The 17,999-nt window shown below is 34.2% G+C and overlaps 1 protein-coding gene across 1 annotated transcript in view; it reads left to right on the top strand.

Moving 5' to 3' along the window:
• The window catches only part of Hasp (Hig-anchoring scaffold protein), a 74,408-nt gene that overhangs the window by 11,054 nt on the left and 45,355 nt on the right, over positions 1 to 17,999 (top strand). The window contains exons 2-3 of the mRNA XM_089648906.1: positions 2,509 to 2,687; positions 5,588 to 5,690. Of these exons, the coding sequence (XP_089505032.1) occupies positions 2,509 to 2,687; positions 5,588 to 5,690 (282 nt within the window). The remainder of the gene's footprint in view (positions 1 to 2,508; positions 2,688 to 5,587; positions 5,691 to 17,999) is intronic.

The following is a 17,999-nucleotide window of genomic DNA, read 5'->3' as shown; positions in this document are numbered from 1 at the left end:
ATTTACTTTTTCAATCTGAGCGTTTTGGTATACAAGTAAAGGAAATATATTCCCTTAAATTTTGGATTTTACCGCGTTCTGCATTGTCGATAAAACAGTGCTTCTCGGATAGAATGTCAACTTCAAAACTGACAGATGATGTATCACGTGGAAAACAAAACAGAACGCAAACCAAGATGGCGGCATTGTGTCAGATTTTTACATGACCGAAGTAACCAAAAGAATATAGATTGTTGAAGCCCAGCTACACTACTCGCGAAGTTGATCGAAGTTGACCGAATACGATAGTGTGGGCACGAACTTCACTTCGCTTCGGGCAACTTCGCTTCGCTTCGCCCGACTTCCGATTGTTGTCGGTAAATGCGCCCGAGTCAAAGGACTCGAAGCGTTACTCGCGAAGTTGCACGAGTGTGTGGGCACGCACTTCGAACTTCGGCTAACTTCGTCGAGGACTTCGTCGAAGCGTCGAAGCGAGTAGTGTAGCTGACACTTTGGAAAAAATCATTAAAGGAAATTGGAAAGCAATTGATTTAGTAAACTTAAATATTGTTTCGTTCATTTTTACAGGGAGGAGTGTTGGTAAAAAGTGTGTTAGTTTAGTTTGTTTTGTGATGTAAAACTGATAAAATAAAACTTTGATTTTTATAGAGCAACACAAGTATTTTATTAATAAATTATTATCAATTAATATTAATATTAATCAGTACAATATTATATACATACCTATATATATTGCATGCGAGGCCGCCAACACAGGCTTCTGATTCTTCCCAGGTGCAGAACAAACTTAAGGCGATGCAATACGTCGTCTAATATTTTAAATCGAGCCGCTATCAATAACACGCCTTACGTAAATGGCGATAAGGCTTAAATTCCCGCTTCACACCATCCACCTGTTTTGATTTATGCAAGAAAAAAACATGGCCAAAAAGTGCCTTTTATTTTATTTTGAGGACGTTCAGGCATAAATATTTAAATTTTTTTTATTTTTTTTATAGTTAATACCTAACAAGAGTCCCAACTGCTCCCGTCTGGAGCCAGTGAGACTATGGCATCCCCAATTGGGGGATGTTGTGAGGCTGAAGGTAAGTGGGGAAGGGAAAGAGGAAGGTGGGGAAGTACCTGGCTATTCAGATCTAGTCACTAAACACGGCTAAAGCCATTTGGAGCAACGTTTCAATTCTGAATGGTGGTCTTACACCAGGGCGATACTGGTAGTATCTTCCACTCTGGAACGTGCCGCAAATATACTATATATTATTTTAATTAATTAATTGTGAAATAACACAAATTAATCAAATAAAATTTATTTGCGCACGCCGGGTTCGAACCCGCGACCTTCGGAATGGCAGTCCAATGCGTTACCACTGGACTATGCCGGCCGTCAAATGTCAAATGTTTTTCGATCATTTTATAAATAACTTAATTTGCCACATTATACAATAAAACCATAACATAATAAAAAATGGGTTCGTAAGTAGGAGATTTTGAACTTTAAAGCAGTTTTCATAGGCCTATACATGATTTTTTTCTGGGCTTATAAAATAGCTTATATAAAAAATACTCGATTATTTCAACGTATTCTACTCGCAGTATTTAATTAAAGCATCTGAAACATTTCTAGGCGACCAAATTTTCAAACCAAAAACACATGATTTTGCATTACTACGTATGGCATCGCCTTAAATAACTAACTCTCCACATTTCCTGTGAGTCAGTACATTTCCCTCGTCATATTTTGGGATGCTGTGTGAAGGGTCTTTTTTGAAAGGGGAGGAAGTTATGGGAAGGTAAAATATATGAGGGTTGGGTAGGATTCTAGTGGTCACTGTGTCCAAAAGTGACGGACATATAGATATATCCCTTCCACTGTGGTGCAAGGCGATCGGTCGAGAGACCAGTTGGAGGGGTCAAAGGGTCTCCCCAAACCAGCCTCTCCCAATCTGGCACAAAACGCAGCTGGTTGGCAGCTAAAAACCATCACCAAACGCAGCGAACCACTTGGAGTCACCTATGACAAAGATGTTGGTAATACAATAAATGGTTTGGGACCGTAAAAATACACGTTGCTTGTCCTTCGAAGAGGTTAGGATACAATATATACGAGATTTAGACAGCCGTCGAAGACGAGTCGGTGTCGACTGGTTCGACCCACTCGTTGTTCGAGTGAAATGACTTTTGACTTTTCGACGAGACTCGAGAATAAGAAAGTCGACCAATGTATTTAATATTTAATTTATAATTTAATATTTCGACAGCGATTGCGAGCGGCCTGGATTTAAGAATCAAGCCCTTGTTATAACTTCTGACTCGATTTACTCTAAAATGAAAGCTCAAATCAAAAAACTTTATACCACCAAATAAAATCCAAATTTGATGTAGATTCATGGATTTTCCCGCTTGTACCACTAGTTTCTGGGCACTGTGTTATTATGTGTATATTTATCTACAGTAGGTTATGCATTGCATTAGGAATACTATAACTGATTGTGTGATGTGTTTTGTCAGCAGCGGCAGCCGTGACCGAGTCGCCAGACGACGACGACGATTGGGAGGAAACCAGTTCCTCGCCCGGGGGCGGGGGCGGGGGCTCCCAGGAGGCGGATGACGATGGGCGGGTCTACAAGAACCCCCGCAACTCGCCCTCCGCCCTCTGTCCCAGGGACGAGGAGCAAGCCACTCTGCTAGTGAGTACCAACACCATTACGATCTCTCTTTGAATCTTCTTGAATCTATGTGAAACATTTAAAAGTAAGTTTTGTAAGTCCATTTGGATCTCTTTGGGTCTTTTTGTATCTCCTAGAATCTACTTTTAACTCCTTGAATCTCAATGGGCTTCTTTGGATCTATTCAAATCTCTTTGATTCTGTTTTCATCTAATTAAATATCATTGAATCCCATTATATCTCTCTTATCTTTGAATCGCTTTACTTGGCTTGGATTCTCATTGAATACCATTGGATCTTATTGAATCCCAAATAATCCCATTAAATCTCTTTACCTCTCATGTATTCTCTTTGAATATCATCGGATCTTATTTAATCCCATTGAATCCCATTAAATCTCTTTACCTCCTTTAGATTCTCATTAAATATCATTGGATCTTGTTGAATCTCAATTAATCCCTTGATTCAAAACGAAATTAAAAACCCTTGACTCTGTGCAGAAACGGGCGGTCCGTTTAATAGATTCCCCAATCTTAATAAACGGACTGCAATCTTTAGAGCACAGGCGTCAGGTAGGTATGCTGTCCTTGTTCTATCGGTATTACAATGGAAGATGCTCTGAGGAACTAGCGTCATTGATCCCTTCGGCACCGGTGCGTAGTCGGGATACACGCCAAACGCGCGCCCAACATTTGTACACAGTTGACACTTGTCACATGAGAACGGGTCGCTTCTACGATTCGTTCTTAAGTTCAACAGCTCGGCTGTGGAACGAACTGCCGGCCTCTGTGTTTCCTCCCTCCTACAACATGGGACTCTTCAAGACCCATGTTCACTCCTTCCTCGCCACAAAAAGACCCTCCACACAGCATCCCCAAAGATGACATAGGCCCTGAGGGAAATTATTTTCTTCAGGGCCTCCTGTGTGGAGTTAATATAAAAATAAAAATAAATCCTATTAAATCTCATTGGCTCTCTTTACATCATTCTCTTTGAATCTCATTGTTCGTCATTGGATCTCATTGAATCTTATTTAAAACTATTTCAATACCATAATAACACATACACCAACAAACTTAATTTTAAAAGGTGGTAAAAAAATTATCACTAAACAACACACCTTAAAATGAAACTTTTATCGTTATCATCCTCGGCATTTTATTTAAAAGAATCAATATAATAATGAATACGTATTTAAACAGTGTTGTTGTTTTTAGAAGAACTGCTCTCAAAGTAACGCATTCGCTGCTGGCTTGCGTAAATTATCATCCCTCAGCAGATACCCTTCAGATATATAAGACCTGTATAAAAACTCGTTTCATTTTGAAAGAATAGCTTGTGTATAAGAAAAGGCTATTTATCTCTTCCCATCATCCCTTATTCCCCTTCCTCCTCCTCCTCTCCTAATCCCCGGCCTTTGATCACTCATCTACCCTTATCAATCAACTTTTTATATCTCTCATCATGATCCTACTTTATTATCATGAGTCTCCTTTATCTGAAACCATCCCTAAACTATGTTTTGTTAATCCACACAACTTTACTGCCGTCTTATCAACATTGTGTTTATCTTACGATATCGATTGGGCTGTAACTTGTTCAAAGCGATTGAGTTTAGTACATAGGTTCTCAAACTTATTTCGACCACCGCACACTTTGAGATTTAAAAAAGTCGAGTGCCCCCATATTTTTTTACTTACCATTTTACATTACAATCTGTTGCGGATCTTTAACAGTTATATTTTATTTTAAAATATATATTTTTTAACATACATTGTCCTATTTCTGAGAACGTATAATATTTCAATGAGAGGAAATAAAACTCATACTTAATTATATTTAGGAGTACTTTTATTAACATTAAAATAAGACTTTGCTAACGTAACCGTGTACAAATTTTGAATCACTATCTAAACACTCCCGGTGCTAAATTATTGTAAGAAATTATTAGTGGCTTGAAACATCTATACAGATTGAAAATATCTCCCGAGTAAAAATAAATGTAAAAAGAAAATAAAATATAATAAGCAGTAATTGTTGAATACAGTACTAGTACACATTGAATTATTTAGCGTGTTGGGAATAAGGCGACGTAGCTCAGTGGTCTCAGAACACCTAACCGGACATCAGAAGGTGCTGGTTCAATTCCCGGTGGCGGCATTTATTTTTACTCGGGAAATATTTTTAATTTGTACAGATATTTCAAGCGACTAATTATTGCTTATAATAATTTGTTATCCTGTCTTATAAACATTAGTTTATCATTAAAAAAATAATACTCCTAGTGCTAATAAGAATAACCTTTAAAGTTTTCATCGGTCCAGTAGTTTTTTAATCTATAGGGCACAAACAACACACGCTGATTTAAAAATATATATATAGGTTAGCTGTACCCGTCACGCATGGCTGTGGCTCGATCTGTCTGTGTAGATAGAGAAAAAAACGCGTGTTGTTTTGCGTCTAATTGTTATTTTTGTACGCTGATTTTCAATAAAAGCATGTTTGTCCAAAAGATGGCGCTATTTCTCAAAAAAGTATGTTTTTACCTGTCACAGGCGACATATGTTTAATATAGGTATATAAAAACACACGCGTATTCGAATGCAACGTTGTTTTGTTGCAAAGTTTCAAAGCAATCGGTGAAGAACTTTCGGAGATTTAAGATTTTGAACAAACGAACATTAACATTTTTCGGAGATTTAAGATTTTGAACAAACGAACATTAACATTTTTCGGAGATTTAAGATTTTGAACAAACAAACATTAACATTTTTCGGAGATTTAAGATTTTGAACAAACAAACATTAACATTTTTCGGAGATTTAAGATTTTGAACAAACAAACATTAACATTTTTCGGAGATTTAAGATTTTGAACAAACGAAGATTAACATTTTTATTAATCTCTTTTTCGTTCTGCAGGGCCAGAAATGTCTAAGGAAGTGTTCATCAGACGAAGATTGCAAGAGTAAGAAGAAGAAATGCCTCTGCGATGGAGCCTGCGGAATGTCCTGCATCAAACCTGGTAAGTCCATTTCCTCCATTTGCTGCCTCCCTCCTAGAATCCTTCGTACTAAAAACCCTACATAATGTAAACAAGGCGAATAGGCCATAAACCATTATTAATTATTAGTATTGTCAACATGTTGGCTTCGTACATATGATACCCGCACAATGCTCTGAGCCACCCCAACAACTCAGTTCTGAGTCCAGTTCTGTTTATTTTTTACATCATAGATGTGTAAACCATAACAAAATCAGACTTTGACAACTGTTTCGTGTTTGGTACAAAATTCTTTGCCAAACCAGAAATACATCACAACCAACTTCAAAAGGATTCAAATAAAATATATCAATGGACAAAAGATTGGATTCTAATGCCTAATATTGAAAGCTACAAGCCAAAAATGTGTATATTCTTGGTATACCTCATATTGTAGGTAATAGGTATTAACATCGCTTGAGAAACAGTCTAGCAAAGTTCGATTTCAAGCACAAAACTGTTTTTTATTTATTTTGTAAATAACTTTATAATAAAGCAAAAAAGTTAATCAAGAGAAACTGTCACAGATAATCTTAGCTATAATACTCTATTTTTTTAAGTTGTTTTCTTTACGCGTTCATACATTTTTATTAAAAAAAATAATAATTTTAGTAGTTTACATTTATATTTTTTATCGAGTAATTTATTCTTTTATTTGTATTCTACTCAAGCGAAACGATAGGAAAACCTTCAATTTATCTAAAGCATATTTTTTGGTATTCATAATGTACACCAATTCGTTATAATCAAAATAGTGATTTAGCATTAAACTTCGCCTATCTAAAAGTAGTGACGGTAAAACAAAACCTTATCACAAAACTGGAAATAGGAACCGCATATTTCTGGGATTGTCATAGAGCAAACTCGGTTATATATCGATTTTACTATCATTAGATCATTTATTTCGGAAGGTTTATACATATAATAAATTCACATTATATTTAAAGAAAGTGGAGAAAAGTCGATATTTTGCAATCAAATCGTAAAAATATATTTTCGGGCGCTTGCATTGCTAACGCCAGCTAAACCTTTTGAGATATATCAAAATAATGTAATACGGAATTGTATATCTTAAAAATACCTACCGAAAAATTTGCGATTGTAAGATAACCCCCCATCAACGCTGGGTACATGTCAACCAGTTTTTCTAATAATCACGAAACTGAAACCCAATAAAGCATTCCAATTCCCAGAAAGTGTGCAATCACAATCATCACAAATATGCTAATTCTGGCTGTGGGTCTGTCTGTAAGTGATTGTATCTCTGGTTCAATGAACTTGGATTTGTTTTGAATTTAATTGTCATTTTTTAAAATAGGAACTGAAGTATCAAGAATTCACACAAGTGATTAAATACCAAAATTTAAATATTTTTTTTACCAGAAAATTATTTTTATTCTATATTTGAAATACGTATTTCTTTCGTTTAGAATTCTAAGGGTCAATCTTGATAAGTTAAGTCAGTTTTGGTGTTTTTTCAAGGGTCTGCTATTTTTCCATTTTCTAGAAAACTTATATTTACTAATATAATATTTTGTGAACTTTCTCGTATCTTCGCTAGTATTTTACACGGTGTCCAGAAACTCGTAGTATAAGCTGGAAACTGTTGAATCTAAATCACATTTCTAGTAGATTTTATGGTTTCGAGTAAATCGAGTCCGAAGTTGGAATTTTTTAAGTCAAATTTGAAATAATCGGTCGAGGGTTAATGTCAACTGTTTAAAACCTGTGACAGACGACGCTATAAGCGGGCTATATTTGCGTGGCTTGGCCTGTTTCCGCACATCGCTCGCCGTACATTCCCATTGGTAGTGTATAGCGAGCTATTCGCTGAAATAGGCCAAGCGTAATAGTGTCATTTATCGCCTACTTAATTTAAAATGCGTCGAGGTCTAAATTTGGCTCAGAAAGTTTTGTTAACCCTTTAGATGTCGAAAAAAAGGAAAAAGTAGGCGAAGAAAAAAAACAGCCTGTATAAAAAAAGTTTTTCTACTCGAAAGCATATATTTAAAAATGTCTTTGTGATTATTGATTATTGTACCTTATCAGGTCGAAATTATTGGTTCCTAACTAGGCAAATTGCCCGTTCCAAGAAACCAAAAAATATGTGAAAGTAAGTGTGTGATTTGTCTATGTCTATAATATATCTCATTAATGTATTAATTTGTGATGTTTAATCGTTACAATCTTACGATAGAGTCGAACTTGAGCTGTTGTGTATGTTTCGATTGTGTATGAGTAATAATTAGAATAGTGGAAGATATATATAGTGTGTGATTAGTCTATGTCTATTTATTACGTGACGTTTTTTAACATTTTTTCAGATGAAAATTTTTTGAAAATAAAAATAGTTTGTCTGAGGATTGAACCTTCTTTCTCAGGAATTGAATTCAACTGCTCTAACAACCTCGCCAAATGCCGATCGGGTGACATTTATTTCGTATATTAAATACTGTAATCTCATACGATATGCGTATATATCCGCGTGTGTGTACATGATCGGACACCAATTAATTATGTAATGCATTGCCATCGACAACGAGTCTCTCCGCCGAGTTTCAGTTCGATCGGATGTCGGGAAGTGGGTTAATTTCCGCTTCCAAGATTTGAATTCATTGATTCCTTGGCCCAATCGTATTTATCTTGTTTATAAATGATATATCCATATCTCCATTATATATATGACAGTGACGGTCATATATATAATGGAGTTATGCTTGTTAGTACGATCATCTCCAGAAAAGTTCCCACAAAAAAACTCAACACATAAACACGCTACAAGGTTCACAGATAACTTATTAATCCCTAAAGCAAACAAAACTATTTTTCAAAAAGGACCACAATACATGGCCTTTAAAGTATACACGGTGTCCGGAAACTCGTAGTACAAGCGGGAAACTGGAGAATCTACACCACATGGGGAACCCAAAAAAACATAAAGTTTTTTGATTTGAGCATTTTCAAAAAAAAAAAAAAAAAACCAAAAAAATATATTTTTCGGCTATTTTAGGGTTAAAATTTTTTCTGGTGTTTAGGGTTGAATAACAGATGTTTTAACCCTGCAGAGCAGAAATATTTTATGATTACACCGGGTTAAATGAAGGGTGATTTCAAAATAATGCTTCAAATCCGAGTTTCTTCATTTGTTTTACTTTCAAATAGTTTTAATTAGTTAGGTACTTTGATCTTCAGTAATAATTAATAAGAATTTGATTAAAAAAAAAAAAAAAAAAAAAATCAACTTCAAACTCGATTTACTCTATAACGAAAGCTCAAATAAAAAAAAAATATACTACCAAATCGACTCCAAATGTGATGTAGATTCACCAGTTTCCCGCTTGTACTACGAGTTTCCGGACACCCTGTATAACAACCTTCCACGTAGCATCAAACAAATAACCGACATACTTAAATTTAAATCAACACTAAAAACATTTCTTTTAAACAAATGTCACTACAATTAAATACCTCTGTTTTTTATTTTTTATTTACATACATTTGTCAACATGTAATTGTTGGGTTATGTAATGTAATGTGTATTTGTTGTGTTAGCTGGAAGAAATAGGATGTAACCTATAAGCTATACCCTTTGTACTCTTTTTGTACAATAAATATTTTTTGGAATTTTGAATTTTTTTAAATTATCTATCTTACTTTTTGTAAGATGTATATGTCATGATGTATCTATCTTACTTTTTGTAAGATGTATATGCCATGATGTATCTATCTTACTTTTTGTAAGATGTATATGTCATAATGTATCTACCTTACTTTTTGTAAGATGTATATGTCATAATGTATCTATCTTACTTTTTGTAAGATGTATATGTCATGATGTATCTATCTTACTTTTTGTAAGATGTATATGTCATGATGTATCTATCTTACTTTTTGTAAGATGTATATGTCATGATGTATCTATCTTACTTTTTGTAAGATGTATATGTCATAATGTATCTATCATACTTTTTATAAGATGTATATGTCATGATGTATCTATCTTACTTTTTATAAGATGTATATGTCATGATGTATCTATCTTACTTTTTATAAGATGTATATGTCATGATGTATCTATCTTACTTTTTGTAAGATGTATATGTCATGATGTATCTATATTACTTTTTGTAAGATGTATATATCATGATGTATTTATATTACTTTTTGCTGATGACCTCAAAATTTATAGAACTATTAAAAATATTTACCATTGCAACATTCTTCAAGACAATATCAACAAATTATTAATTTGGTGTAATGAAAATAGACTTTACTTAAATATCTCAAAATGTCAAATAGTTACATTTTATCGAAAAAAAATCCAGTGATTTTTTATCAAAACATTGATAACAATGCGCTTGAGACATTAACACAAATTAAAGACTTAGGCATCACTTTTCAATCAAATCTTTCATTTGTTAACCACATAACAGAAATCTCTAATAAGAGCTTCAAAATGTTGGGATTTATAACTAGGCTAACCAGAAATTTTAACAATATAATGTGTATTAAATTGTTATATTTTCCCTATGTAAGAAGTCAACTTGAATAAAATTCTCCTGTCTGGAACCCACATTATAATATACATGTACAAGCTGTTAAAGAATACAAAACAAATTCTTACGTTTTATAAATTTTAAAATGGGTATTCCAGCAATTATGTTGAACTACACTACTCAAATTGTCAGATTTGTAACTGACTTGGTATTTCTATATAAAATTCTAAATGATTTAGTTGATAGTCCGGTATTGCTAGAATTGATAAGCTTTCGGATTCCACAACTAATACTCTAGTATCAGGATTTATTTAAGTGCAGAAATGCTGGGATTAACTACCATCCGTATTCCTCTTTGCCCAGAATACTAATGGAGGGAAACAATTATACCAAGTCAGTGGACATCTTCAATTTATGTTTAAACAAATATAAAATGTTGTTAATGAAGCAATTCAGTTATGTACAATAAATAATGTATATTTCTTTATATTCACATGTAAAAGCCCCGAAACAGGGCGTTAATAAATAAATAAATAAATTACAGAAAACAAAAAACTAGATGTATTTAAAAAATTACAGAAAACTAGATGTATTTAAAAAATCTGAAATCTTTTTTTGATTCTATATGTTATGAAGACCACTTTTCCGCTTGCTCTAAGAGTTTCAGTAGACCGTGTATTATAGTCCTGGAGAGTATCAACAAAGTTTTTTCTGAAAATTCCTGAAAGCTTTAGTATATTAGTTATGTCGGTATCGTGTAGTTCCTTGCGCAGTGCGTATATTCCGGTATATCCTTTGGAATCTCTTTCCTTTGTTTGTTCATTCCCTTGCAGCTATTTGTAGAGTATATATCCGTAGGGAACATAACAGCCAGACAGTCATTTCACGAAGGAATTCCACTAATATAATTACTACCTACTACAGAGAGCGTTCTGACCCTAAATTAAGACGAGACAATACCCTAAAATAAAGCCAGAATTTTAACGACGTAAGTGAAGCAGCCGTGCACAAAAATTTGCGACGCGCGGCCTATTGTATTGGACAGACCTAAGGTTGAATTTGCCGTATCAAATCTTTAAAATAATGTGAGAATCTTAACGAAATAAGTGATGGAGTCATGTAAAAACAATATTCGTCGCGCGGCCCTGCGTAATTGCCGGACCTAGGTCGACTTTGCCCTAGCAGGTCTGGAAATTCGATCTTTCCGTGATGTTTATTTTAATTTTTTATGATGACTCAAATGTTTCTAGAGGGATCCCTCTAGAGGAAACTAATTTATCGCCTAGAAAAATAAAATCTGGTGCTTACAGTTTATTTTTTAGTTTAAAAAATATTTGAATGGTAAGGTCCTGTATTTATTAATCTTAAATAAAAAAGAGCTTACGTCCGTAGAGATTCCTTTAGAAACATTTGGGATTTTAGTAATACGTTCATCAGAGATAATAAAAATGTGAGAAAAAACTCCCATTATTCGAGTCCTATCTCGCCTTAAGAAAGGTCCGAGTTATGTAAGATAGTTATTGTCTTGTGTAAAGCCGTGTGACTTTTCGTTGGCGAATATTTTGATTATAGAAAGTTATAAAAATATTCATGGAGAAAAATGTGTATTACTGATTTATTAAAATCCTATTAAAAACGGTATACTATACCGTGTCCTAGTAAACTTTTAGTAAGTTCATAACATATCGGAACACGTGTTCATACTTCTGCGTTTGTCCTAATAATACGTAATGACGAAATAACAAGAGGCGCTAAGGAAAATAATTTCCCTTAGGGCCTGTGTCATCTTTGGGGATGCTATGTGGAGGGTCATTTATAAGAAAAGGAAGAACAGTGAGTTCTGGGAAGGTAAATGGTATAAGGTTTTGGTAGTACCCAAACCCGCCTCCCAAATTGAAATAGTTTTACTGATATTTTATCAGGAAATCTTCCATTTCAATCGTTAATGTTTGCAGTCCCATTTTTAACAGGAATAAGAATAATTTGAAGATATTCTTAATAAATTAGTAATATTTTCAGCTAGTTTTCTCCGTGAGTGATATATTATACTACTTATTTATTTATTTATTTATTTTTTCATGTTCTCCATGAAACGGTTATACACCAATATATCACGGAGAAGATTACAAATTAAAAGGTTTACACAGGCAGTTTTACTATTTTGTCACATGCGTTATCAGATAGTTACTGAATTGTTTGTAGGTGACATTGAAAATGTCGATGGCTAATACTTGTAGTCCACGGCGCAGTAATTTTCAAATTTTTAACGTTAAGTTAAAGTTTTAAGGGCGGGAAAAGGGGATGGGGTGGTTTTTCTCATTATCATATAGACGATGACCTTCCTCTTGTTTTTAAGTGCAAAATTTCATCAATTTCGAAATAAAACTGTAGATTTGTATAAAAATTGAATCCACGCCCTCCGTCCGCCACAGATACTCTTAAATAAATCTATATATACAAAAAATCAGCCTGCGTATGGTTTGTGCTCGCAAAACTCGAAAAGTAATCGACCGATTTGGAAGAAAAGTTTGTTCTTATTAGTGCCAGTAGTGTTTAGGGAGTGGGTTGAATGGAAGAAGAGGTCGGGGACGTCCGAGTAATACTTAACGCAATATCTCACAATATATTTTATTTGAATATTCCATTAACAAAACAGCTTTAGAAAGAGTCACGGAAATGAGAGATTTCGGAATTATTTTGAATGAAAAACTTAAGTTTCGCCAATCATATCCACCAAATTGTAAACAAAGGCATGAAAACACCAGGCTTCGTATTAATAATAATAATAATATTTTATTCCAGGATGTGGGGAGGTTTGTGCAATCCCACACGTCCCATATAGATATACATTTTTTTTTGTACAATAGATATAATAAATTATCAAATAAGGAAAACTATGCAGGGTGTGGTCTTGAGTGCGCTTGGGCCCAGCGCTCACTCAGGAGTGGCGCTTGGTGCTGGTAGGCTGCGGTCACCAACGTATTGGCGGAGGCCATTAGCCGCATCCTGGCTCCAGTGACCCGGTGTCTCATCAGGCCGGCAAATCCATTCAGTCCTAGTTCCGTGAACATTGTCGATGCGCTGCTGTATCTTCGGTATCCAAATATTATTCTACAGGCGTCATTATATTGAATTCGGAGTCGTTCCATCGAGCAAGTTCGGTAGTAACACCATGTCTCACACGTATACAGGCCAGTACAGAATGCGTTGAACAGTATTTTTTTAACGGTATTGCTGCATTTGCAAAATCTGCGGGCAATCATGTTAGAAACTATGCTAAGGCTTCTCCTTTGTCGTTCGATATCGCCATCATCCGATAGGTTTTCATTAATAATGTGCCCCAAGTATTTCACGTTCGAACATGTATTTATTTTTGCCTCGTTAAGGTATACGGGGAGCATATTACTTGTATCTTGACTTTTTCCGTGGTGGAACGCAATCAATTCCGTCTTCTTCGGGTTGTACATCATATTATGCTGTTTTCCATATTCTTCACAAATGTTTAGGAGTAATCTTAATCCCTTGATCGACGGAGCTAGGAGGATCATGTCGTCCGCGTAGCTTATATGATTCATACATATACTGTTAACACGACAGCCCGTTCTGATGTCCAGGCGACTTGACAACTCGTCCATGTATACATTAAATAGAATGGGGGACATACACCCTCCTTGCCTTACTCCTGACCGCAAATATATCGGCTGGGAGTATGTACTTGCCCACCGTACAACATTTTCTTGCTGGGAGTGCCATCGGGATAGTATATTATTAAGAACAACTAAAAACTTTAACTCCATACAAGCCATTAAACTATTATACATATCTCTAGTTAGAAGCATAATTGAATACAACTCACTAGTTTGGTTAGTTACTCTTACAAAATTCACATTAATAACATTGAGCGAATACAAAATTTTTTCAGAGGTTTTATAAATTTTAAATTAAATATCCCACCAGAAGACTTACAATATCATTTCTTATCAAATACTCAAATACACACATTGGAAGACAGGCGTAAAATAAACGACTTAACTTTTTTATTCAAGATTCTAAACTCTAAATTCGACTGTTGCGAACTTCTGCAACTCATAAACTTACGAATACCTACAATAACAACACGACAAAATACACTATTCCAATGCAACACACATAAGCGCAATTACATTGTGATCTCCCCAATACAACGGTTTCATACTATGGGAAACCAATACTTAGGTGATGTCGATATATTTAATATTAACTTTGCGAATTTTGTGGATTACGTAAAAGACTTATTTCAACACTATTCCTAAAAAGAAGTTATATTTTTGTAAACCAGTCAAATCGCTGTATTTTTTAATTTATGTTCTTGCCACAGACATAGGAATTAATAGACGAGAAGATAATGGCGAGGGGTAAAATCAACTGTTGAAGAACGAAGGGAGTGAACCTGACTGTGATTCGTCAATAAATCAATCTGACAGTAAATAGGCATCTCGCATTATAATATCACCATTTACTTCTTAAAAGTAAAATCTGCTTTTGAATGAATAGACATTTTTACATGGGAGCGCAAATTACTCGCCACGTTATGAACAAATTTGCGAAGTCCAAATTCGGCAAAAAAATTCGGTTATATTTTCAGAGTCGAATATTTCGTTTAAGTATTTAGTTAAGACACTTTTATAAATGTTTGTAATTTACTTCCCAGCAACCAACCAGCTTTGTGTTTCGCGTCCAGACGTTTCTCGATGTGATAGTAACAACTGATTCATATTATACGATGTGAATATGCTTAAAATAAAGTAAAATAATGCTTATATATGGAATGTAATACGACAATTGGGTTTATTCTCTTTTCACATCTATTTTTACAAGTTTTCATAGTACAAGTCAACATTTTGCCGTGTTATTTCGTAAAATGAACCGATGATGCCTCGACCATAGTTCGCACAAGAATGATGACGTCACGTTTTCAAATTTCACTTGAGGCCATACGCGAGCACAGCCGGCTCCAATGGAACCGGTATGGGGAGTGGGGATAATACGCTTTTAATCACTTAGGGCAGGTCTACTAATATTCATATGTCTATGGTTCTTGCTATTTTTAATTTTGTTTCTTGAATATATTATTTTTTAATGCATTTTTATTTTTATTATTTCTTTCTTATGTTTCAAAACTGTCATTAAAATCTTACCACCTACATGTAAAAGCCCTCTGTGCGTTAAATAAATAAATCGTACCACCTACATGTAAAAGCCCTCTGTGCGTTAAATAAATAAATCTCTGCACCGGAATTAGATACGGCATTGAATGAAAGTCGATGTAATGTAATGTTTTTAACAGTAACATTGTGGTATACAGTAGTGAATGGTGGAAGAAGTTGGAGACGCCTGAGAAAGACATTAGCAATAGCGTAGCATTGCGGGGTAAGCTAGTTGATTATGGAAATAGTGCAATCTAAAGGCAAACATTATCTTAATCGAATCGAGTTTAAGATGGCAGGTCACAAGTTTAACAAAATAAACATGTTATGACTGACTTAGAATCAACTTGATATTTCATTACATAATTAAACTTAGGACGGGTTATTTCGCAGAATTTAAACAACTCATCAAATTTCAAAGTTGATTTTCAAGTTCTATGAAGGTTCTATTCTATTGTGAAACAACTGTACAATAATTATATAATAACAGAACTTGAATAGAACCTTCACACAACTAGAAAATCAATTTTTAAATTTGATGAGTTGTTCAAATTCTGCGAAACAACCCGTCCTTAATGTTTTATTAGCCGAGAGCCGTGAAAAATCACGGGATATAATAATTGTAGGATTTGTGAAGCATTTATAAAACAAGTGTTTGCCTCAGGATCATTGCCTTTCAACAGAAGAAATTTCGAATGATAGTCAACATGAAACTATCCAATGACATCATAAAAATTGAATTTTTAGTAAAATATCACCATGTCGGAACACGTGTTCATAAAATATCACGATGTTGGAACAAGTGTACATAAAATATCTGGATTTCGGAACACGTGTTCATAAAATATCACGATGACCGCAAGAATTGTTCATAAAAATCCTAATATTTGGGCATTTCGTCATTGTATATTAGCAAGGAAAATGCAGGTGCATGAACACGTATTCTGATATGTTAGAAATTCATAAAAGGTTATCAGGAAACGGCCTTAAATCCCAATTTTAACTGGATTACCTATAATTTGAAGAGATTTTTAATAACTATCCAATGATATCATAAAAATTTAACACTCGTCATATTCATATTAAACGAACAAAATGTAGCACAGCTTATCAAAAGGATATCAAAAATAATAATCTTAATTTTACATAATATCAATACAAATTGAAAATATCTTCCGAGTAAAAATAAATGCCGCCGACGGGAATTGAACCCGTGCCTTCTGATGTCCGGTCAGACGCTCTGGACCACTGAGCCTCACCGACATAATTCAATATGTACTAGTACCTCAATCAACAATTACTACTTATTATATTTTTTCAACCTGTAAACAACCAACTTTATTTTTGTAGGAAAGGCTTCGTTAGTGCTAAATTTCTCACTAGATGGCGTCGAGACATATTATATCTACATTTGTTGGTGAAATATTTTGACTTGTCAAATATTATTATTTTTTAATGATAAACTAATGTTTATAAGACAAGATTTTTATGCATAGCATAAAGGATAATACATTATTATAAGCAATAATAATTAGTCGCCTGTAATATCAATAGAAATTGAAAATATCTACCGAGTAATAATAAATTCCGCCGACAGGAATTGAACCTTGTAATCCCTGAAAATTTGTATTGATATTACAGGCGACTAATTATTGCTTATAATAATGTATTATCCTTTGTGATATGGATAAAAACCTTGTCTTATAAACATCAGTTTATCATTAACAAAATAACGATGGTATCCACTCTGAAACATGTCGCAAATCTCTACGTCAGTCTGTTTGTGCACTTAGTTCTTACCTTATATTCCGTACCTTCTCTTCAGAATTCTGCTGTCGCATACAAACAATAAATTAAACTTTTTAAGGCGATGCACTACGTCGTGTAGTATTTTAAATTGAGCCGCTATCAATAACAACCCTTACGTAGGTAGATGGCGATAAGGTTTAAATTCCCGCTCAACACCATCCGCCTGTTTTGATTTATGCAAGAAAAAAACATGGCCAAAAAGTGCCTTTTATTTTATTTTGTGGATTTTCAGGGATAAATATTTAATTTTTTCCGATAATTTTATAAATAACGTAATTTGCCACATTGTAAAATAAAATCATAACCGAAAATGGGTTCGTAAGCAGGAGATTTTGAACTTTAAAGCAGTTTTCATAGGCCTTATACATTATTTATTTCTGGGCTTATAAAAAGACTTATCTAAAATACACTCGATTATTTCAAAGGCCAAGATGTATTCTACTTGCAGTATTTAATTAAAGCATCTGAAACATTTCTAGGCGAACAAATTTTCAAAACAAAAACACATGATTTTGCATTACTACGTATGGCATCGCCTTACCCAACCATCCTTTTTTTCATTCTTCTTCCCTTCGCCGAATTCCTCCCCCTCGCAAACTTCCATGGCAGTCAACCCCAGCTCTGCGGCTAAAATATAATTAAATGCACATTCGTTTTGATTTATTTTTGATGATATTAATCTCCCGCAACGGCTACCGCTAAATGGGAATTACTGCTATAAATTTTTCTGTTTGTGCTACATTTTTATTATGGTGTTTTAATGTCAGCAGTTTATAAGTTCACACGGAGCTTAAAATATC

This window comes from Hesperophylax consimilis, chromosome 28 (assembly GCF_061612785.1).
Source record: "Hesperophylax consimilis isolate HC1 chromosome 28, BYU_Hcon_1.0, whole genome shotgun sequence".
Taxonomy (NCBI): domain Eukaryota; kingdom Metazoa; phylum Arthropoda; class Insecta; order Trichoptera; family Limnephilidae; genus Hesperophylax; species Hesperophylax consimilis.
The sequence above is the reverse complement of the archived record's forward strand: the minus strand, read 5'-3'. Positions and strand labels throughout refer to the sequence as shown.